The 23,715-nt window shown below is 38.6% G+C and overlaps 1 protein-coding gene across 2 annotated transcripts in view; it reads right to left on the bottom strand.

Moving 5' to 3' along the window:
- KIF5B (kinesin family member 5B) overlaps nt 1-21,601 on the bottom strand; it is a 47,960-nt gene extending 26,359 nt beyond the window's left edge. For both annotated transcript variants that reach the window (XM_005214188.5, NM_001192365.3), the window contains exons 1-12: nt 21,044-21,601; nt 13,639-13,726; nt 5,922-5,995; nt 4,820-4,924; nt 4,285-4,333; nt 3,703-3,758; nt 3,530-3,617; nt 3,266-3,390; nt 1,856-1,960; nt 1,462-1,607; nt 678-826; nt 63-256 (exon numbers count right to left, since the gene is read on the bottom strand). In XM_005214188.5, coding sequence (XP_005214245.1) covers nt 63-256; nt 678-826; nt 1,462-1,607; nt 1,856-1,960; nt 3,266-3,390; nt 3,530-3,617; nt 3,703-3,758; nt 4,285-4,333; nt 4,820-4,924; nt 5,922-5,995; nt 13,639-13,726; nt 21,044-21,169 — 1,305 coding nt within the window. In that variant the 5' untranslated portion in view covers nt 21,170-21,601. The remainder of the gene's footprint in view (nt 1-62; nt 257-677; nt 827-1,461; nt 1,608-1,855; nt 1,961-3,265; nt 3,391-3,529; nt 3,618-3,702; nt 3,759-4,284; nt 4,334-4,819; nt 4,925-5,921; nt 5,996-13,638; nt 13,727-21,043) is intronic.
- Between the last annotated feature and the right edge of the window lie 2,114 nt (nt 21,602-23,715).

Here is a 23,715-nt window from a genome sequence, read left to right as displayed (position 1 = left end):
ATTAGAAAATAAAAACAAGTCAATAATGTTCTAAAACAAAATAGAACACAAATAATACTTACCTTGTCATCGAGTTGTTTGTACAGTTTAGCAATTTCTTCTTCACACTTTCTTCTTTCAGCATCAGTAAAGCTTCCAGTAACTCCAATTGTGGCTGCTGGTTTATCATTGGTAATAGTAATATCCTTATCCACTGCAAAAGCTTCCAAGTTGGCTTTCTCTTTGTCAAACTGTTCATCAATAGGCACTGTCTCTCCTAAAATAAGACAACAGAATGGTTAACAAAACTCACCTGTCTAAAATTAATTTTAATTTTATTCAATTTCAGCAGCTCTTATCAACTTAATCTGCTCAGTCCCTGAGATCTGAAAAGTTGGAATTATCTTTGACTGTCCCCTTTATCTTCTAAAGCCAGTCATCTAATCTTGTATTTTTAATTGATTTCATCCTAAACATCTTGCCATCTTGAGACTTCAATAGTCAGCTAGCTGGCCTTTATGCCTCTATTTATAATTCCAGGTAAAATCAGAATTTAAAGTAAAAGATTTTATTCATTTTTATTTGATGATCCCTAATATGTTTTTATTTTCATTTATATCAGAGTCTCAAATTTATAAAATAGCTCTGAATCTCTATTCCACAAACTCTAAACAACAAATTCATAAGGTATTAATTACCATTACGCCATCGGTTGAGTTCATTTTCAAGCCACTGAATGGTGTTCCGGAGGGTCTTATTTTTTTCTTTCTCTCTTTCATACTTCTTTTTCCACTGTTCTGCAGTTAACTCTACATTGACACAAACTGTGTTCTTAATTGTTTTGGCCCTAAGACAAGTAGTTGGGGGGAGAGGGGAAGTATATGACTTAATTATTTTCAATTGATATCTATATCTCTGTAATATAAGCATATGTGGCTAGGTAATTGAACTATTCTTCTCTAGTTATCTCTGACTAAATTCTAGGAGCTGTACTTAGTTTAGTGTTTATTCACAACCCATTAGATTTGGGTCAGTTACAACACCTCTGAATAGCTTAAAAAAAAAAATCAGCAACCTGATAAGGGAAAAAAAAAAACACGGGCCCATTATTTTTCCAATTCACTTGTAAGACAGAATTAAGAAAAGCAATTATCAACGACAGTCCAAGTCATCATTATTGATTTGCCTCAGCTAACCACCTCATATACAGTTATCCCATTATTTGAACAGGTCACATATGTCAAGAGGCTTAACATACTATTATATCCCTCAGGTTTTTGCTTTATTATTGGATTCAAATGTTTAATACTGAACTGAAGCTTCTCACATAAATCTGACTCAAGTTATCACTTGACTTTAATGTTTTCTAGCATACTAATAATACACACTGATTTGAACATATCTATCCTGAAACTTACCTAGATTTAATAAATGAAATGCCTATCTACATTTAGACTTTATATTTTCTGAACAAAAACAAACCTCTGACCAAACAGGAGTGTAGATTTTGTTTCAGATTCATTGTACGATGATGGAGAGCAGCAAATTACAATAGTGGTTCTACAGTTCCCACCTAAGGAATCTTGAAGGATTCGCGTCATTTTACTATCACGATACGGAACATATGTCTACATACAAAAACAAACAAAAAAACCAAAGAAGACAAGTGGGTTTCTCAGTAATAAAATATGTTGTAGTTATTAAAATGGGAATTGGATATACACACTAACACTATAAAATAAATCCCTAAAAGACAACTTATTCATACCTATTCATTCAGTGAATCCCTCTCACTCACATCCATCCACATGTATGTATGTTATCTATATTTAACTCCCCATTAGACAACAGGGAAATAGAAAACAAGTGTACTCACACTACCCTCAGCCAAAGCAGAAATGACATTTCCAAGAGCAGAAAGGGACTTGTTGATGTTCTTAGCTTCATCCAGCACAGCACCTTCAGCACCAGTTTTACTAACCTATACATAAGATTGCAAAAGAATGAAACAAAATTATGTTTCAGTGATTCTAATTTTCTAAAACGTTCAGAGGTCATCAATAACTAGTAAAAAAGAAAAGGGAAAGCTTCAAGACTTTGTTTGCCAAGTATTTACCCTGGTAGTAGCAGTGAAAGTCACTCAGTCATGTCCGACTCTTTGCGACCCCATGGACTATACAATACAGTCTATGGAATTCTCCAGGCCAGAATACTGGAGTGGGTAGCCTTTTCCTTCTCCAGGGGATCTTCCCCACCCAGGGATCGAACCCACGTTTCCCGCATTGCAGGTGGATTCTTTACCAGCTGAGCCACCAGGGAAGCCCCAGTATTTACTCTAAGTTATCAGTATTTATCAAGTATGACTTTTCTGAGACCTTGGTTTTTTTTAACATGACAAAAATGAGATTAAGGAGATACCAAATTTTATTTTTAGGTGTGCTCATGAAATTAACCTATTTATATGTAGATTTGTATTGACAGCTTACTAATGTGTTAACCCCCTTCGATGCATGGGAAAATGAAACTAAAAAATTTACTAAAGCACAATGTTGATGTTGTGATGGTTAGAGAGAGACTGAATTTACATATATCAATTTTATACAAGCAAACTTGCTTCTATTAAAAAAATGTAAAATACATAAAGATAACAGAACAGTATGTCAGCAATGATGCCTGAAGCAGCAGCTTCTCAGTATTTGCAAAATTAGAGATACACTTTGAAGGATGTGTTTAAGATTTTTGTGTAGAAGGGAGCAGGTATATTATTCCAATCAGAAGAAAAAACAAATTAGCAGAACAAACAACAAAAAAAAGGTCACATAGGTCAGTATTAAGACATTTGAACTTATTTTGATTTTGACATAAATCAGAATCAGATTGTATAGGACTATAATATTTAAATAATCCTCCAAAAGGAGTACGGCGAAATCCAAAAGGACTTATTCATGGACAGTTTTTAGAGGGAGGCCATTGTCAGGGTCAATAAAATAGACACCAAAAATTAGGAAAAGGATACCTAGTAAAATTCTTAATGACATACATTCAACACACTATCAATAAAGCATACACCTATGTCAAGGATAACACTTATCGGCAGAATTGGATTATGGCCTAAAGGACAGTAATTTGCAATGACAAAACACTGGCATAAATGCTTATAGCTCTCAAAACTACCACCAAACCCAGTTTGATATGCCTTTTCAAGATTTAACAATGAAAAATACATAAGCCCAAATCTGAGCTGAAGTTCATTAAAAATGCTTCCATGGGAATATAAAGATTTTACCTTTTCACTACCAGCTAAATCCACCAGATAAAGTTTTCCACTCAGCTTTTGTTCCGTTTGCGTGTTCTCTTGTTTTACATTAATAAGAAATATACTGTGACTCCTAGAGCTATGTTCATTCATATCTACAAAGAAATCACACAACCAAATATCAACAAACAAGGCTTTCCCTTACTAATAATTTCTAAAGCATTATTTCACCTAAGAAAAATCAACTTTAAAGCAGTCTATACCTTAACTAGTATTACTAAATATGCCACTTACTTGTAACTGCTACATGTCTGTTAGATTTTCCTTCATCTATGGTGTCCATAACTTCATCTGGACTACATACAAAACGCTCTGTACATCCCTGTAAAATAAATTTTTAAAGAATGTCACCACTCATTAAAAAATGTTATCATAGGGCTTTTCTAAACATTCTGAATTATACCTACCTTTACATAAGGAACTCGATTTTTATCTTCATGAACTGAAAGATTGGTCTTTGAAACTGAAAAAGAAAAATAAATAATATTAACATTTTCCTAACTGCTAACACTGGCTGTGAAATAGTTAATTCAATTGTTTCTTGTTTCTCTCCCCATGAAGCCCAATAACACTGAATTTAAAAAAACATGAAAATATCACTGCAAAAGCAAGAGCCTATAGAGAAGTAAGACTTATATAGAGACATAGAATTTTAGGTCCAGGCCAACCTCTGCCACTCATATTCTGAAAATAAGAACACTAAGTGAGACTGGTTCTGTGGTTTGCCAAGGACAATGTGTCTGACAGCTGAGAAAAGACAAGAGCATAAGACTCAGGCTCTGGAACTCCAGTCCAATTGTCTGATTACTACCTATGAAGCACCCACAAATATATGCTTTAAATAAGTTAAAATGGATTAAATTAAAACTTTGAAAGAAGCATTTTTCAATGTTTCCTGTAATTCAAGTCAGTTTCATATAGGTTATTGAGAAATGGTCTCACATTTACAACTAAAAACAGTAACATCGAAGAGCAAGAACTTAACTTACCATCTAACAGGTCCCTTATCTTATCCAAATAAATTTCAAAATATGAAACCTAAAGGGCAGAGGAAAACAAAGGGGGGAAAAAATCAACCACTTAAAATTACAAAGTAATTTATTTACTTACTCATCAAATATTTTTCCAGCCTGAGTGCCAGGTACCAGTGCCAGTGCTAGGGACAACTCAGCTACAGCTCATATTCTGATGGGAAGCCTTAAAATCACTCAACTCTTTATGTGACTGAAGTGCATTTTCCACTAGGTATCTTCATCTAAAATTAGACTCCTTAGGTCTAATTAGTCAGAACTTTTGAGCTTTGTACCAAAACAAATTCCTTTATCTTAAAGAGGAGGCAGCTAAGGCAAAAAAGACTTGGCTTACTCCTTTACTATGTCAGAGGAAGAGTCTGAGTTTACTAATTCTAATAATCTTTCAACTACACCTGCCCATAATTTTTAAAATATTTTTTAAAGAAAAAATATTGAACAGAATTATTCTAGATATAAAATAAAATACCACCTCTTTCCCCAATGATTTTACCTTAATATGAAATTCCAAATTTTCATCCATGGAGTAAATATAATTAAAAATATCTTGCACTATTCTTGGAATAATTCCCATGCCTTCTGGATCATGAAGTTTACCCTAAACAGAAAACAAAACTAGAGTTCCTAAATAAATTGTAACATACAAATTAAAAATCAAAACTTTTAATTTACAATTCATAGTCAAGAGAGGATAGGAATTCTAATTGTTGCTAATTTTTTGGTGAAAAAATATGGCTGTACAAATACCTAAAAAAAACCCAATTCAACTGTTACATATTTTGGTAAGTTACATATAAATAATGTACGCTAATCATACAGTTACCAATTGATCTTAGCCTTTTCTTTAATCATTAGATTCAGATGATGCAATTTGTGAATGAACACATTCCAGGAAAATGTTTGTGAGTTGCTCACCATTTAAATCTGCATCATTCTATCTACTTCAAGTCAAATTCATCCAAGTGCTAAGACTGTCTTTGTTATCTGACTTTAACATGAAAATAAATGAGTGACTCCAAAATAAGCAATCATTTACTTTACATATGTAGAATGCTCAGATAAATGATAAAAGCAGACACTCTGTAGCAGAGGCAGGTTATAGGATGTTTTCTAGAAGCAAAGCTGGAGCAGGTTTACATTCATTATTAATAGGAGTGCTGATAATTTTGGAGCCCTTATTATCAAAGAGGGACAAGTACCTGGCTAGAGGTTGGGAAATGAGACAGATGCAGAGACACAACCAAGGAGAGAAAGAAAAAACCCAAGTGCTCCAAATAGAACTGAAAACACATAAACATTAAAAATTTCAAAATTCCCTATTATAAGGTGACAGAGAATTCTTATTTAATTCTAAGACACGCACAATTTTGTGGTTATGTGGCTAAAACAAAGCTCAATATGATTTCATATATAACATTTCTATTCAAACTCAGGAACTGATTAGATTCTAACCATGTTACTCGTATATAATTTGTATGAGACAAAGCAGTAAAGAGTAAATAAAGCTGTTTAAGCATGATAAAATGTCACAAATAATGAATGAATACACTGTATGTGCTGCAAACTACATCCAAATACTGATTAAAAAACATTACCTCCATTGTGTGTGTCTTCCCAGAGGATGTTTGTCCATATGCAAATATGGTTCCATTGTAGCCTTCAAGTACATCTATGAGAAAATAAGAGCTTTAATATACCAGGGGGCTTTTCTCCTTAAGCAAGACCATTAAAGGAAATTAGTAAGAATATATAATAGTAATTTGCTTAGTGAGGATTCACCTAAGGAATTCCTTTCTCTTTATCCCAAATTACTGTCTGTTGTCAGTAAGAAACAAATTTTAAATTCCATTGCTTATAATCATCTCTCCTGTCAACGTACATCTTAGATGTCAATGCAACAGTATTCTACAGCTTTACATGACCTAAAAGGAAAAAAAATGCTCTGCCAGTTTATGTACAGATATGAACTAGCTTTTAGAAGGAAGACTGATCGGTGGCCTACAGGTGGTTAAAATCCACAATATTCCTCCTCTTACAAAGTGTAACAAGCCCAGTCCCATCTCAAAATCAATTATAAGAGAGTTTCTATGGAATTAAAAAAAAACCAACCACACAATTTTTTTTCTAGCCCTTTGTGTACCCCAAGACCTACCATTAACATTTAAGCAGCTTCTTTTACTAGACTAAGGAGTGGTGGTGGAATGTGAGTGAGCAAGGTGACTTTTGGTTTCTAGTTTTGGGGATTCAGTTTGTTGGGGACTTTTAAAATTGTTTTTCCTTGTTTTCGTAAAAAGAAAGGTACTATAAAATCATACACTATTTTAAAGGAAGCCAAAGTACAAACTGAGGCCTCTGCTGGAAACAGCAGATGGTAACAGTGGAAAATAAATTTATAATAAGCAAGCAAATTCTTGTCTTTTTTTAAGTTGACTATTTACAAAAAGAAAAAGAATAAAAGGTCCCAACATTGGTCACGACTAACTAGATATTAGATTTGCTATAGAAATATTTATTTATAAGAAAAAGAAGGTATTAGTACTTACGTCTCTGAGAAGATTTTAAGAGATCTCAAACATTTGAAACTTTCATTCAAAATCTTTTCAGTTTCATGAAGAGAAGCAAAATAATTTCAGGAATTAAATTTAAAACAGATTAAGATTGCAGTATTTCTGTTAATAATTCTGAAGATGAAATCGTCTAGGGTAAAAAAGAAGCACTAGACCCTTTCCAATCTACTTCTTTTATATATAACTGATCTCCGTATATCAATATCACACCCTGTGCAAAAGATCTTTTAATCGATCACACAAAATCTAAGGATAAACTCCAAAGTTTTATTAGATCTATACATGAATGTTCATCCATGCTATGATCCAATTACCTAGCAACTGCCACAATAACTACTTAATAAATACTGGTAGATGAATGAATAAATGACTTTCCTAAGATCATATAAATAGCGTATGTCTATATGATATTAAAAGTAAAATACGTTAGGTGAAACACATTTATGTTAGGTGAAACATTACATGAGGGCTTGTAGGATAATAAATGTATGCAATATGTTTGTATTTGGGACTTTAAGCAAAGCTTAAAACTTTTATATGATAACAGAGATTATGTAATAGTCAATCTTCAAATATTTACTGAAAACTATAATCTAGGGTCTCTGTCCTGGGAGCAAGGGATAGAACCAGGATTAGCTGATTTATAGAGGCACCAGGCTATCATTAAAGTAATAACAGTGTTATCAATTAGGAAAATAATCCCTTCCTTCCTACCTCCAAATCCATTCCTGACTTTTTCTTTCTAGATTTGTCAATGTTTTTTTATAAAAAAGTGTAAACATACAGAAAAACAATGAATTTTACAGTGAACAACCCTATAATCAGTACTATCAGTTCTATCAGTAACAGTTTATCATTTTACTGTTTGCCTTAATCATGTATCTATCCACCCATTTATTAAATGCATTTCAGAGACTTCAGTACATTTCCATCTAAATACTCCAGCGCACACACACCACTGGCTAGAACTCAATGTTTCGCAGTTTTGTTCTTCAGAGGTAAAATTTACATACAATGAATATTTTAAAAGTATAGACCTTTAACAAACAAACACAAATAATACTCTTCTCTTTGAAAACCCCAAAGTATGCATCTATAAGCAATAAAATTAGGCACCTTTGGAACTGGCCCTTGTTTGCCTTTCAGCTCTATCTCCCATTATCCTTCCCCTCACACTGTTTTTATTGGTAAAAAATGGCTGAATTTGACAATTTCAGATGGTTCAACATCATAGTCATACCATAATGTATGTCTTCCCTCAACACGGGCGATCCTTTCCACGTGTGGACAGTCTTAGCCCACAGGCATCTCTGTCTGGAGGGCACACCTCACTCTCCTTTCTATTCCTGTGCACCCTTGAGACTAGCTTAGGCTTTACTTCTTCGTCCAATCCAATTCCACAAGCCACCTCCAAAGGAATCTGGGTAAAAGTCCCACCCTATGTGTTCTCGTAGCACCTACATTTTATCATAATACTGACCACTGTCTTCTTCACGAGCCTGTAAAATCCTTGAGGCCAGGGCTGTGTTTAACTCCTAGCACAGTGCCTCGCGCTTTAGGATGAACTCAAATACTTGTTGAATGATTATTAACACTAAAACAGAGAATCTCTCTCACCTTTCTAAAGAGTCCCGCCCCTCTATACTTTTGCCTTTCTTGTGAGAAACAGATGGAAGTGGAACTATGGACAAATAATACTTTCATACTTGTAAATAAGAGAAACATACTTAGCAAGTCAGGCAATAGCTTACAACCTCGTAAAAGTCACTTAATCTCTCTGAACTTCAGCTTTCCCATCAGCAAAAATGTCTGCTCAGGGTAAGGCTGTGAGCATTAGAAGTCATCATATAAAATTATTACTGCTAACATTTGAAAGCTTTATATGTCAGGCTCTATGCTCTTCAGTCGTTAAATCATGTCTAACTCTTTGCCACCCATGGACTGTAGTCCACCATGCTCCTCTGTCCGTGGGATTTCCCAGCTAAGAATATTAGAGAGGGTTGCCATTTCCTTCTTCCAGGGCATCTTCCTGCCCCAGGGATAGAATCTGCAACTCCTGCATTGGCAGGTGGATTCTTTACCACTGAGCCACCAGGGAAGCCCTGAGGCTCTAATAATCTTTCATGTATTAATGTATTTAATCCTCACAAAACTCTATGCAAGGCACTATTTTATTCCCATTTTACAGATGAGAAAATTGAGAAACTGTGGCCTACAGTTCCACAGCTAGTAAGGTAGAGCTGGGAGGCATTCCAGACAGTCTTGGCTCCAAAGACACACTCTCTTAGCTACCACACTACATTCTCAAGGAACAGAAGAACCAAAATGAACACATGGCAGGCTACATCTGGAAAAATTAAAATGGATACAGTGGCAGACAGTCCAGGGCAGGAAGCTATGGTGGGAAACTAGGGAATCTGAGGAAGCCTGGTAAGATGCCTGGCAAACAGCAAATGCTAAGTAAATGACAACTACTTTACACTGGGAAAACCAACTGGTAGACATCACTCAGGTTCAGGACTCAAGAGAATACAAGTGGATAAACCATGTTCAAAAGAAAAAAAAAATTATCTAATGAATCTACAAAAAGGAAAAGGTTATAGCCCTATACATAAGCTAAATACTTGTACATAAATTTATGAAACAACACAACCCTGGTGGACACTGAGGGACCCAGAGAACACTAGCTGCTCTCACCTCACACCTGGCAGCTTGCTCCTCGAGTCCACATCTCAGGAGAAACACCAGCTCACCCAACACTGTGTTGATCCCTGCCTACCAGTTTCTAATCATGGCCCTCTACTTGATCTGTGTGCCAATGAGTGTCCCAAGTCCAACCTGCCATGATTTAACTGATTTTTCTGTCCTCACACCTCATCATTCTCCCCCACCGTGTCACTCTCCTTAAATCTATGTATTTATTAGAAACTCCACCTCACTTGTATCTTGTCCAGGACAAGTCCTACCAGCTACTACAACCAGGCTCCTCCAAAGTGGTAGAGAGTTTCTGGGTGAAGATAAAAGGAAAATGTCATAGCCCCATGATATCTTTCTATAAATTACAAAGCTGGCACAGGGAGAGAGAGACAGAAACCTTCCATTGTAACTTGCTTGAAATCTAATTTTATAGAGTGAAAATATCTATACAGGTTATGAATTATCCCAAGTTCAGTTGTGGCTAAGTAATTATTCTTAGTTCAGAGTGAATTAAGAAAGTAATTTCTTTTCTTAGAGGATAAAGGAAATGAACAGCAGTTGCTATCTGTTATATTGTTTACTTCATACCAGGTCCTGAGTAAAGACCTTTATCTTTTTAAATCCTTACACTATGCTTATTATAGAAGAAACGAAGATTTGGAAAGCTTGGGTGACTTGCCACAAGTCACAAAGTTAAAATGTGGCAAAGCCCAGACTTCAACCTCAATTTGTCTGATTCCAAAGCCTGTGTTCTTAATCACATTGCTAAGAAGGGAACTGCCACTCAGAACTCTGTTCCAAACAGTAAAGCAGAAATCTTCTGTAAAAGGTAAAAAGTAAAAGGGATCAAAATGTTGAGGAAAAGGACAGAGATTTAAAAAAAAAAAAAGAATGAAGTCATCTTAGAGTTATACACAGTAATGAAATAGAATAAACGGTAGTAGAAACAAGTACCCTAGATGTCAAGACAACAGACCACAGAGTTCTGAGAAAGTAGGTACGAGCCTCTTCTTAAAGACTACACCACTGAGTGTACAAAAGAGATAAAATCACTAGAACAATATGAGAAAGCTTAAGCCCAGGATAAGCGAATTTTACAAAAACAAAAACTAAGGCCCTAAAGAGAACTTTTAAAATGTTCAGAAGAAGAATAATGAATGAGTAGACCTGCAATGCCTAAAGAGATGACTACGTCAAAAAATGACGTACTACCATTTTCTAAAACATCATCTGCAAAATGAACAGAAAAAACACTGCTAAGAGGGAGTTTGGGATTGAGGTGGGTAGGATGGTCAAAGAATGGTTTTAAATGAGCTCAAGTTTCTAGTTTTAAGAGAATTACATCCCAAGGACAAACATTTCACGAAAGTCACAGAGAACGGAGGTAAAAGAAGATGACTAACTTGCAAATACTACATTCATTTTCAAAAAGTGAAAAATGATGGATTCTGGGAACGGCAGACAAGTATACCAAAATTTCACTAAGGAAAAACTATGGCTGAACTAATCTCATTCACTGTTTGGTCACTAAACTAGTACGTGAGGAAAAACCAGTCATGCACCATGATTTCACAAAAGGGTGAAAGCTTTCCATCATATTCTTGAGGATATGTTGCCAAGCTAAGAATTAGACAAATGTACAGGTAAGAGAATTTTAAGTTAGTTAAATATCCAGTGTGATTAAATAACCGCCAACAGCCATATTCCATTTTTAGAAGATTAGGCTAAGGACCATGGTCCATTAAGCACTTTTAAATGATTCACAGTAATACTTTCCAAATTCCAGTGTGCTTAAGGACCTTAAAAAAAAAAAAAAAAAAAGCCTTCAATATCCTTGACACTGTAACAGACTTATCAAAATAGGCTGATAGCCAGTTTAGATCCGTAGTAAGACAACTGTAAAAACAAAACTCAAAATAGGATTATGAGCTAAAATGACAGAATAGAACTGCACTTTAAAGGCTTGCATGCAGATTTTAAAATCTACAATACTCAAGTGCAGACTGGGTCTAATGCTGGCTGGAGCAGATATGAAAATGATTCATACATTTAAACTGCCCGTGAATTCATGAATCAATAACTTTATAGTATTAAAAAAACTAATCGTATGCTGTACTGATGACAAAACTACGCCAAAATCAAAGAATGTAGTACAACTGCGTCCCTGACAGAGAGATCCATCTGGAAAACTATTTGATGCTTACAACAAAAGATAATGCTGTCTATTCCTCTTTCTTGCAATTGTTTACAGAATCACCAGTGAATTCTCCCTCCTGTCCACCATCTCACACCGACCCCATTCCTGCTGTAGCCCTCGGTGGTTTCATGTGTAAGTAGTGAGTGATCCCATTAGTAGATGGCTGTGTACTAGACGACAGCCTGGCCTCTCAGATTCTTAACCTAATTTTCTCCATGGTCTTATCCTTTTCTCCTTTAGATACCAAGTCCATCGTCCCACTCCTTTCATTACCAACTGCACTGCCTTCCGAGCATCAAGTATTTACTTCCTTTTACTCCTTCTATTACCCTGATTTCAACAAACCTTTGACTCCACTGAGACTATAATTTTACCACCTTTTTCACTGTCCCCTAGTAAATCACCCCCTTCCCTAGCAACCGGCATCCTCCTCCCCCTCAGCCAGCTTAGATTCCACAGTTCACCATTAGCATCACTCTCCTGACTACATCTCCTGCCCTCCTCTCCTTCTTGTGTACTTCCTGGCAAAACACAACTAGGTAAACTCAACTCTCTGGCAGCTAACCTCAAGTGCGCTCTTAATGCTACCTGGCAATCTTGCCACATCTCCCTAATCCATTCACTTCCACACTGCTAGATGACTTTATACCTTTTCCTCACACTTCCTCCCCCACCACCCGCCTCTGTTAACAACTCTGTTCCCTGTATCAGAGACAAAACGGAATTAATATGAAATGAACCTTCTCCTTCCATCACAGGTATGACCTACTTCTACCCATAAACTGTTTCCTCCTGTTACTAGATGAAATGTCTGTGTTCTACTTAATCCTAACCTAACGACCTGATACTGAATCCCAACCCCACTAGCTCAGTGAACAATATAAGACAGATGCTGCCTCAATCTGAGTATTTTTTAACAATTAGAGCTGTCAAAGAGTGAAAGAAATCATTTCACAAAGCAATAGTTATTTAATCATCAGATCCTTTTGATATAAGATGTTTCTGCACTTATTTTATAATAAAGTTTATTAATAAATCCATATAATCACAATGCCCTCTCAGCTCTAAGATTCTGTTTTTAGAAAATATCTTAGCATAGGTTAATGGTGTTAACAGGAATGCACACACTTTTCTTATCTTTGGCACCTCTGGTGAATTCCTCAAGAGTCTCTCATTTGACTACAGGGCAAGTCCCCGGGGAAGGAATAACACTGCAACAGGGGAATGACAGGCTGCCGTTTCCTATTACTTTACAGAAACTTGTCTAGTAATTTTGTCTTCATTCTCATGCTGCTGTATTTCTAGAACAGCTACCTTAGAAACTCTCTTGGGAATACTTAATAGAACTGCATATTCCAAGGATATGTACGCTGCTGCTGCTAAGTCACTTCAGTCGTGTCCGACTCTATGCGACCCCATAGATGGCAGCCCACCAGGCTTCCCTGTCCCTGGGATTCTCCAGGCAAGAACACTGGAGTGGGCTGCCATTTCCTTCTCCAATGCATGAAAGTGAAAAGTGAAAGTGAAGTAGCTCAGTCATGTCCAATTCTTTGCAACCCCATGGACTGCAGCCTACCAGGCTCCTCCATCCATGGGATTTTCCAGGATATGTATACAACATTGTAATTCTCATAACACCCTTCAACAGGCATTGTACATAAATTATTTCATGAAATTTGAGCAATAGGGTTTAACTATATTTGACCTTTTTATTATCTGAACTTCTGCAACTAACTAAAAAGAAAGGGAAGGTAAAATGAAAAAAAAAAAGAAAGCTGGGTAAATTGAAGAGATCACAAACAAAACTGGACTTACTGCTGGGATGACTTAGAAGGTATATAATATATTTACCTTTAACAATCTTCTTTGCACAGTCATTATACACTTGCTCTTGAGATGTGTTTGACTGGAACACCCGGTCAAATGCATAAGGCTTGGACTAAAAAACAGAAACAAAAGTTTCAACTATACAAATTAAATGTGAAACAGACATTTCTAAGCTCCTTTAAAGACATCACCATATATTTAACCTTCAAAATAGGATACCTACTATGCATCACTTAGAACCTTTCTGGAAAAGTCCTTTACTTAGGGCCCAGAACAAACCCACTACAATAAACTCCACAAAACCAAGTATGTCTGTTTTAGTCTTTGTTGTATTTCCAAGGCCCAGCACAGAAATTAAGTGTTACTATGGTGGTCACTCATACTGTTGAGTGATTGTTACTTAATGAGTGTCTTTTCTGGCAGATAGAGACTCTATTTTCAACACTAACTCATCCTGCAGATAAGGAATTAGAATCGTGAAAGGTCCAAATATATAAACAACACAATTAAAATTCAATCTCAAGTCTCCTTTCACTTCAGGTTTCCTTCCATTATTCCACTCAGCTTTTCAGTGTAGTGCAACAGCATTTCAACCGTTCATCCATTTAAGTATTTATGGAATGCCAGTTATGCTGGACACCACACCAGAAGGATGACCACGACAGATTCACTCTCTGCTTTAGTGGAAATAACAGCGGGGCAGATATCAGACAAATAATTGACTAGAATTCCATCCTGCACAAGAGGGTACTTCAGAAGGGCTATGACAGCACTTAGGGGAGAACCTGAGACTGGGGAAGGCAGAAGAACAGCAGAGAATCACTCTGGAGAAGGGATGTTAATGAACCAAAGAATAAAGAGCACACCAACTGTCAGTCTCGTCAGTGTTACTCATGAGGGAGAGTGAGTGTGGGGAAGTACTCCAGGCACTGGGAACAAGATGCTTAAGGAGCCTGAGGCTGAAAGGAACTTGGGAGCATCAAGAAACCAAAGGATGTTGTTCAATCTCAAGTGCAAGGATGCACAAATCAAATGTCAACATGGTTAAAAAGGCAACTAACATTTTAACATTATTTTTAATAGTTTTGATTATGTGGGTCCCTTAAAGGGCCTAGAGAATACAATTTGAGCACAGCTGATACAGCTTGGGAAGGAGCCAGAGGTATGAAATGAAAATCAGAGAGTATACTATCCATGCAAGTCAAGGGAAGAATTTTCAAGGAGGAAGTGACTATCTCATACATAGTGGAGAGGTCAAGGCAAAATTGAAGACTCCAATGACAAAGATCAGACTGGAAAGAGGTGAAAAAAGATCAGGAGGTAACTGAATAGAAATCTAGCTGTGGCACAAAGAAAGCTATGTTTTATGATGGGCAAGATCCGAGCAAGTTTAAAAGCTGGCAGGAACAATTAGTAATCTGAGAGAGAAAGTAAGCATCTAAAGATAAGAGAGGGAGCATGAGGGTTCTCAGCACTGAAATTAAATGTGTGCCAGCTCTCTGCTGCTGCTGCTAAGTCGCTTCAGTTGTGTCTGACTCTGTGCGGCCCCATAGATGGCAGCCCACCAGGCTCCCCTATCCCTGGGATTCTCCAAGCAAGAACACTGGAGTGGGTTGCCATTTCCTTCTCCAATGCATGAAAGTGAAAAGTGAAAGGGAAGTCGCTCAGTCGTGTCCGACTCTTAGTGACCCCATGGACTGCAGCCTACCAGGCTCCTCCGTCCATGGGATTTTCCAGGCAAGTGTACTGGAGTGGGGTGCCAGTGCCAGCTCTCTAGTCTCTTCTAAAGTAAAGGAAGGGAGCTAGGCCCCAAAATAAACAATCATGACCCCAGAAAAAATCCTTCACCTTGCAGAATACTGCCTAGGGTCTTAGCTAAAAAAGATCATAGTTTTTAGAAACTATACCCTACAACTCCCCTCCCCAAAGCCTGGAATAACACTAACAATGATACAAACAGCCCCTAAAAGCCAAAGCCATTCCCAATTCCCCTTCTGGCCTCCCACCAGACAGGCTGGAAACTAACCACTTGCTACCTGAATCTCCTTGTAACTACTGGCCACATGACCCAGCTCTAGACACTATGAAGTGACAGTCTGCTGGGAGGTGTCTGAGAATCACTTCAGCCAAAGCTGCCCTTTCTCCTCTCTGGGATGAATGTCTGGAACTGGAGCATCCATCTTGCAAACAAGACAGATATGATGATGAAAAGTCAATAACTAAGGATGACAGAGGGTAACAGAGTCAGCAAGAAGTAAAGGTCCATCTCCAGACTTCCTACGTGAGAAAAATAACCTCTTATTTATTTAAACCACCATTAGTTTGTTTGTTTTCTCTCTGCAGCTGAAAGCATTCCTGAAGGATATACTCCCAAAGATGACCTCCCTTTGGCATCAATTAAATGTAGGCTTCTCAATGTCTTGATTATTTTTTGGCTACAACACACATAAAGTGTCCTTCTGCTAAGACTCCAAGACACTGACATTCAAATCTACAGGTGTGGCTAATAAAAGACAATCTACTATTTCACTGATGGCGCAAGATGTATTCATGATAATTCTGAAAACACAAGTTCAAAATAACAGAAATAAACTATATTTATATTTTGTTCTATCAAAGAAAAAAGTATTTTTCTCTCTTCATTTACTCAGCAAACATTTATTTAGTATCTATAAGGTATGAGAACTGATGCTGAAGCTCCAATACTCTGGCCACATGATACAAAGAGGGACTCACTGGAAAAGACCCTGATGTTGGGAAAGATTGAAGGCAGGAGCAGAAGAAAACAGAGGTTGAGATGGATGGCATCACCGATTCAGTGGACAAGAGTTTGAGCAAATTCCAGCAGATCGTGAAGAACAGGGAATCCTGGCATGCTGCAGTCCACGGAGTTGCAAAGAGTCAGACATGACTTAGTGACCAAACAACGACACGGTATGAGATATTGTAAGAGAGTAACACAATTTTAGAAATGACATTTAATTAGTATGAGAGTAGGGCACAAAGAACAACAGAGGAGAAGGCTGGATAAATTATCAAACAGTAAGAAAGAAAGAAAGTGAAGTCGCTCAGTCGTGTCCGACTCTTTGCGACCCCATGGACTGTAGCCTATCAGGCTCCTCTGTCCATGGGATTTTCCAGGCAAGAGTGGAGTGGATTGCCATTTCCTTCTCCAGGGGATCTTCCCGACCCAGGAATCAAACCCGGGTCTCCTGCATTGCAGGCAGACGTTTTACCATCTGAACCACCAGGGAAGCCCCCAAGCTAAGCACTTATATAGAAGGACTGAATATAAGTGATCAGTAATGTTGCCTGATTTGAAACAGAGACACCCTCCACCATTAGCAAATTCACGAATTCTAATTTTGCTTGAAGAAACAAGTTAATCAGTAGAAGTTAGGTAACAGTATGACCAACTGCATCCTTCCAAAATAAGGCAAATGATATTTTATTTAAATAAACATTTAAACAATAAAAAAAACAAACACCACTTAAGTCCTATCTTCAGTTTTACATCAACAACAAAAAAAAACCTGCTCACAAACATTTAGAAAGAGATATGCCAAAAATAACAGGTAATATAAAGTCTGCCTCAAAAGCTGATACTTTATGCAGCTGTTTATTCAGGCATCACCTCACACCAAATATGCAAACTACCACTGTATTAGAATAAGGAATATGAGCATGCAGATATAAAGATAATAAAGCTGGGATTGAGTGACTTTTTAAAGTTGTTTAAAGTGGTGGTTTAGTGGCTAAGTTGTATTTGAAGTTATACCACTGTTAAATAAAAAACTATCTTCAGTGCTTATTATTAAGTTCACACAATAGCCTTACTTTACTTACAAAACTGAATTATAATTTTCTTAAATAAAGCAAATGTGATCCTGGCTTCCTGGATGAAAAATGAGACTTGTGAAACATAAAAACTATTTCTAATGGTCTATAACAAAGGTACATCCCATAACTAATAATCTTTCAAATAAATTAAACACTCATGATCTGGATATCCATATCTTTAGAAATTTGGCCCTTGGTCTTGAAATATACATTATGCAGCCTTTAAAAATGTGTATCTTCAAAAATACTCCAACTCACAAGATGTATTCACATCTAACTTAGGCTTCAAGGAGACAAAACCAAACAGGAATGTTTATTTACCTTAGATTTCTTAAGTTCAGTGGTTCCTATCTGAATCTGCACAGACCAGGCTGAACACCAAATCTGGTTACAAAGGACACACTTCTGGCAGGAATATGTCTTTCTCTGGAATTCTGAATAGTGATTTTCAGATCACATGGGATTACATCATATTAGATTTTCCTTAGTTGTACACTGATGTGGGCTAACATTCTGCAACTGATGGCTCCTTTTTTCAATTTTCATATATAAGGTAATCAGGATCGAACACCAAATCATCATTCATCTGAAAGGGGAAACTGTGCTGTGTTGGAGGTAAGAACTAGGTCCAATTTCAATGAACCACAACAGTCCGTTTTGGATTCTGGCAGCCTCTATAGTATACCATATAAGGAATGATAGTCAGTAAAGATACTTGATGCAAGTATGCATGTTCCACTTTTATGATGCATAAACAGATGAAGGAATAACTTTTCTTATTGATTTCTTTTATTCGGTGTTTTCAGCTGGCTCCTTTGAACTACAGAAGGCATTTCCCTTATGCCCCAGTTTTTGTGGGTCACAAGTTTGCTTATCTAAAGCAAATAGTTTTACTATATCACTGTCAAAGATCTTCAAAAAGTAACGCATTTCTATTTCATTCAATATGTGATATGTATAGCACTTCACTGAGCATTTAATTACCAAACAAAAAAAATCTGTACAAAGGCTGCAAAGCTCAGAAAGATACTGCAAGATTACACGGCTATGGGGTCACATCACATTAAAATCACTGACTACGTGGGTAACAGGAAAAAAGTTTGGACAATATATTGGAAACTGAACGTAGATAAAATCAGAATCCTAAAAAACTATCTTCTTTGTGAGCATTGATTATACTTACAATTCGGTAACACTGTAAACTAAAACACTGATTTTTTAAATTTTGATTTAACCAGAAGTCTGTATACATAATGTTTTAAAATTATTTCAGACAATTTAATTTTAAATGCTGCACTGCAGCAATTCCTTTTTAATCTATTTACTTTGAATCAGGGTCAGTATCCAGTAAAATGAAGAAAAAACAAGAGATGACTTAACCTAGAGGTTTGTTATTTCCACTCCTAGCTGCCGTTACAAATTCTCAGACAACTTAGAAAAAAAATTAAAGAATACACTTAAAAATTTTTTTAAAAAGAGGTATCAGAGTAATTAATGACTTCTATATGCAAAAGACTGGTTTCTGAAAATAACGAACTAAACATGTTGCTTTACATTTTCTAAAGCTGTATCACACTCAGTTGTAATATACTTCTGCTTATACTTAAACAAAAAAAAAAACCCAAAACGACTAAAATACTTACCAGTTTATCTAAAGGCCAACTAACTGTACATTATTGATTTATGACTAAATTACTTGTCCATGATGTTTAATATCACCACTTAGATTAATTACTAAGGAAACCTAAGTAACGAACTTAAAATAACTTTATCCAAAGGAAACAACCTAAAATAAATGTGTGCTTCCTGTGGTAATTGTTTTCTTTTAACTCTTTCCTCGTATCTTATGTCATATTTGGCCTGCAAAAGAAGGCTGTCTTCTAACCTAACCATAAAACATTTTGTGAATCCCAAATCTTACCATTACAACAAATAAATCTTGATAATACTATCGGTTTGGGTAAATAACCACAAAAATATATCTGAAGAAATATGACAGCCTTAACACAAATCTGAAAGGAAAACAGCTTGGTTATGTCAACTACTGTAGAGGCTGAGTAATCACAAGAACTCTATGAGAAACTAATAGCCTACTAGTGTCAGCCAACCAACAACCCAGGCCTGGTGAACATCCTCTAAAATCACGTGAAATAGCTCATCCTGAAGGAAAAGAATGATTAGTTTCGTGCATAACTTCTTGGCCTCTCCATGATGTCATTTATAGCAAGGGTTTTTCTGTGGACTTGTTAACAAAGAACCAGCCTGACAGTCTTCACACAGTAAGAGCTGCAGTTATTAGGAACCTAATGACTTGTTTGCCAAAACCGTCCCAAGCAATGTGGAGCTATGACATTAATCTTCTAGAGCTGAACTTGGAAACTTTCACATAAAAATTCTAAGGAACTTGAGTTCTGTCTTACATGTCAATGCTTCTAACCTTCAATGTTCCATCTCCTGTGATATTTCTGTCCCATTTCTATATTAAGATATTCAAACTTATGCTAAATGGAAAGGCGAAAAAACACTAAAATTGGGGAGTGTGATAGCAATGTAGAAAGATGGCATCAGCAAGAAAGATGAATTTAATTTTTTGTCAGAGTTCACTGTTCTGTAGGCAGTTACCTTATTCTCCATTTTAATCTCCTTGAATTGGGAATCATTTTCAGGACCTTTCACGTTTTGTTTCACATTACAGAAGACATTATCTCACCATCCTTGTGATTATCAAAGTCATTTTTCTTCAAGGCAGATCCTAATTGTAGAAGTAGGAATCTGATACTAACAAGAAATCTAGTTTACTGATTAAATTTTATTTATTTATTTTTTTAAATCTGCTTTTATAATACTTTGGTATACACACGAAAAGTTAACACTCTTTCCCGGAGTGCTACCCCATAAAACCCAGTGAGTCTCTCTGGGCACTTATTTAACCCAACGTTGATCGGCAAGATCCGCTGGTGGATGAGACAAAATCGAACGCTCCGATTTCCAAAGAAAACTACTTTTTACAGCCCTAGATTCGCCATTTGTAACTGTAAACTCAAAAGCGGGTTGGCTGAACACTGAAGGTACCAGCGTAACTGCGACTGTTACGGTTTTCCTTCTCCCACGGAGGAAACAAGACGGTCTAACGCACATTTAAGATTTCTTTTAAGACTAAATATCATTACTACTTAAGGTTCGGTAAGGCAGATCCCAACGTTCTTGGCCGAACTCTGATCTATTTTATGAATGATAAATCTGAGGGGAAGGGGGTCCGACACACCGACTGCATCTACATCAGAACCTGCAGGCGCACAGAAAGTCGGCGAACGAGCACTCGACTGGTTCCCCGGCGGCTCCACCCGCGCCCCAGGTAGGGGAGTGCCCGGGACCCAGGGCGGGTGCCTCCCGTCCCCGGCGCTGCAGACCGGGGTGGGGCGACCCCGGAGCACCCGACGAGGCGCCGAGCCCCTCCCCTGGGCCGTCGAACCCCACTGGGGAGGCTGGGGCGCCCCAAAGCTCGCTCTCCGCTCACTCCCCACTTCTCTCAACTCCCCGAGCGGCCGGGCACGAAGGAGGGGCCCTGGGTGGGGACAGGGGCACTCACCGCGATCATAACCGTGTCTTCTCCCTGAAACTTGGCGATGTACTTATCACCGCGGTTCACCTCCGACTCGTTGAGCGGTCTGAAGCGACACATCACTTTGATGTTGCACTCGGCCGGGTCCGCCATCTTCCCGGCTGCCGGGCCCCGAGGCCGGGAGCCACTCCCCGCCGCTCAGTCTTGGAGGAAGTAGGCCGAGCCGAGGGGGCTAGCCTGGCGAAGGCCAAGGGCCCGCGGCCCGCGGCGTCGCGCTTCCCTGGCGGGGCGGCCGGGACCTGGGCGGCAGCGCCCGGGCCGGCACGGTCACCCACAGGCTCAATTCCGACCCATCATGGCAGCCATGGCGGCGGCGGCGGCGGCTCCTCAGCTTCTCCCTTGACTGGCGGGGCAGGTTGCTGGGCTGAGGGATCCCGGAGATCGGGAGCGCAAGCCCCTTCTTCTTCTTTCTAGGAGACAGCAGGCCGGGCCCACCTTCGGCCTGCCCGGCTGTCGGCTCGCCGGCTCGCCGGCTGCAGCCTGACCACTCCTGAGGCCGCGGACCGGCGGCGGGATGGGCGGCGCGGACGGAGAACTGCGCACGCGCGGATGACCGGCGCCCCGGCGACCAATCCGCGGCCGCGCCGCTGCTCTACGCCGGGGTTGCAGGGCCAAGATACCGGACGCGCAAGCGCAGAGTGAGCTATCGACCCCGCAGAGGCATTTCAGAGTTAAGCGGTGCTTAACGTTTTTTTCTGTAGAGGACAAGGGACCTTGTTAAAAGTGCTTGACGTTGTAGTTTAAGTAAAACACTATATTCCTGTTAGGACGTGTTTGCTTTCTGTTTTGTCTGGAGATACATTGATTTCTAGCCCACCTTTTTAGAGGGCTTTGCCAGAAAAGGAAGATTTGAATGAAGGGCGGGACGTGGTTTATGGTTCAAACGGTTGATCATTCCTAAGAGAGGGGGTTGGGGGACAGGAATAAGAAAAAGGAAGTTTCGTCTGAGGAAAGGTGCTGAAGAAATGTGGAACAGTAGGGTAAGGTGGGAGAAGACCCCCGGGGAACTGGCGGTCCCAATGACTCCGTAATAATCCTGTGGAACTCATCAGTCTCCACATCTAGAGTGTGAAGACAGAAAAACTGTAAAGACAATTAGGACCGCTAATCCTAGTCCCCGATTTTTGTTCGTAAAATGGAAGAGTAGGACTTACCTAGTGGTGCAGTAGTTAAGAATCCGCCTTGCAAGGCAGGGGGCAAGGGTTCCATCCCACATGGAGAAACTAAGATCCCATCCAACATGCTGCTGCAGTGTGGCCAAAAATAAACAATTAAAAAAAATAGAGGCGTGTACTATTGTTGTTCAGTCGCTAAGTCGTGTGGGACTCTGCAAACCCACAGTCTGAAGCACACCAACCTTCCCTGTTCTTCACTACCTCCTGGAGTTTGCTCAAACTGATGTCCAATGAATCAGTAATGCTGTCCAACCATCTCATCCTCTTTCGCTACCTTCTCCTTCTGCCCTCAATCTTTCCCAGCATCAGGGTCTTTTCCAATGAGTCAGCTCGTCACATCAAGTGGCCAAAATTTTAGAGTTTCAGCTTTAGTCCTTCCAATGAATATTCAGGGTTGATTTCCTTTAGGATTGACTGGAGAAGACTCTTTGAGAGTCTGCTGGACAGCAAGATCAAATCAATCAATCCTAAAGACGGGTACTATGAGAGCCTCCAGTTGTTCTCTGTCCTCCCCTGATCATGCTAATGCCTGCAGAAATGAATCCAGAGTCTAAGATTCAGGTTTATTGATCCACAACAAAGGGGGAAGAGTTCACACCTCAGGCATCTTGGGACATCTCACCAAACACAGAAAAGGATGGAGTTGTTACAAAGCTTTGGGGGAAATGTGGAGTTTAAGTAAATTTAAATGAATCTGTATTTTGATTGGTTCCAACAAAGCGGTGCTGTGTGATACCAGATCTGGACTACAAGTGGACCCAAAAAGTCTTGTTTCCTTGTAACTACAATGTTAAGATAGATGTGGAGTATTGTCTCCAGAAACCCCTTTTCCACAGCTCTGCACCTGGCTTGAGAATCAATCGAGGCTACCTCTCTGTGTCTTAGACTCTTAGGTAAGAGTGGAATGTTCTCTTCTTATTGATGTAACTTTGGGTGGCAGTTTCTGACAGTCTATGATATTAGAGAACAACGTTTTCAGTAAGAAAGCAATAGTCAAAGAAGAAGGTTGTTGCAGCCGGTGGGTCACCAGTTTTCAACCTTTGTAGCAGGATCTCATTAAGTTTCTGTCCTCAGTCTTCTGCTCTTTGCTGTTGGAGCTCACTTCTTCAACAGCTGCTGGTGTCTCTTCTCTATAGCCCTGAGCTTTTCACCTGACTGACGTTTCCATCTCTCCAGCTGTGTGCAGGCCACCTTGTTTAGGATGCTTTCCCTTAACCTCAGATTTATTAGTATTCCAAAGATGAAATTACTCCCTGCCAATACTGAATGCAACTACTCAGCTCTCCATTTTTGATGATCAGCATCAACATTCTTCCATACTTCCAGGCTTAAACAGTTCCAGTCACCTGTAACTCCACTGTTTTCTTCATCTCAGAGGTGGGAGGGGGGGTTCAGGATGGGGGACATATGTACACCCATGGCTGATTCACGTCAGTGTATGGCAAAAACCATTACAATATTGTA

This window comes from Bos taurus, chromosome 13, assembly GCF_002263795.3.
Source record: "Bos taurus isolate L1 Dominette 01449 registration number 42190680 breed Hereford chromosome 13, ARS-UCD2.0, whole genome shotgun sequence".
Lineage (NCBI taxonomy): Eukaryota > Metazoa > Chordata > Mammalia > Artiodactyla > Bovidae > Bos > Bos taurus.
This window is presented reverse-complemented; position numbering and strand designations above follow the sequence as displayed.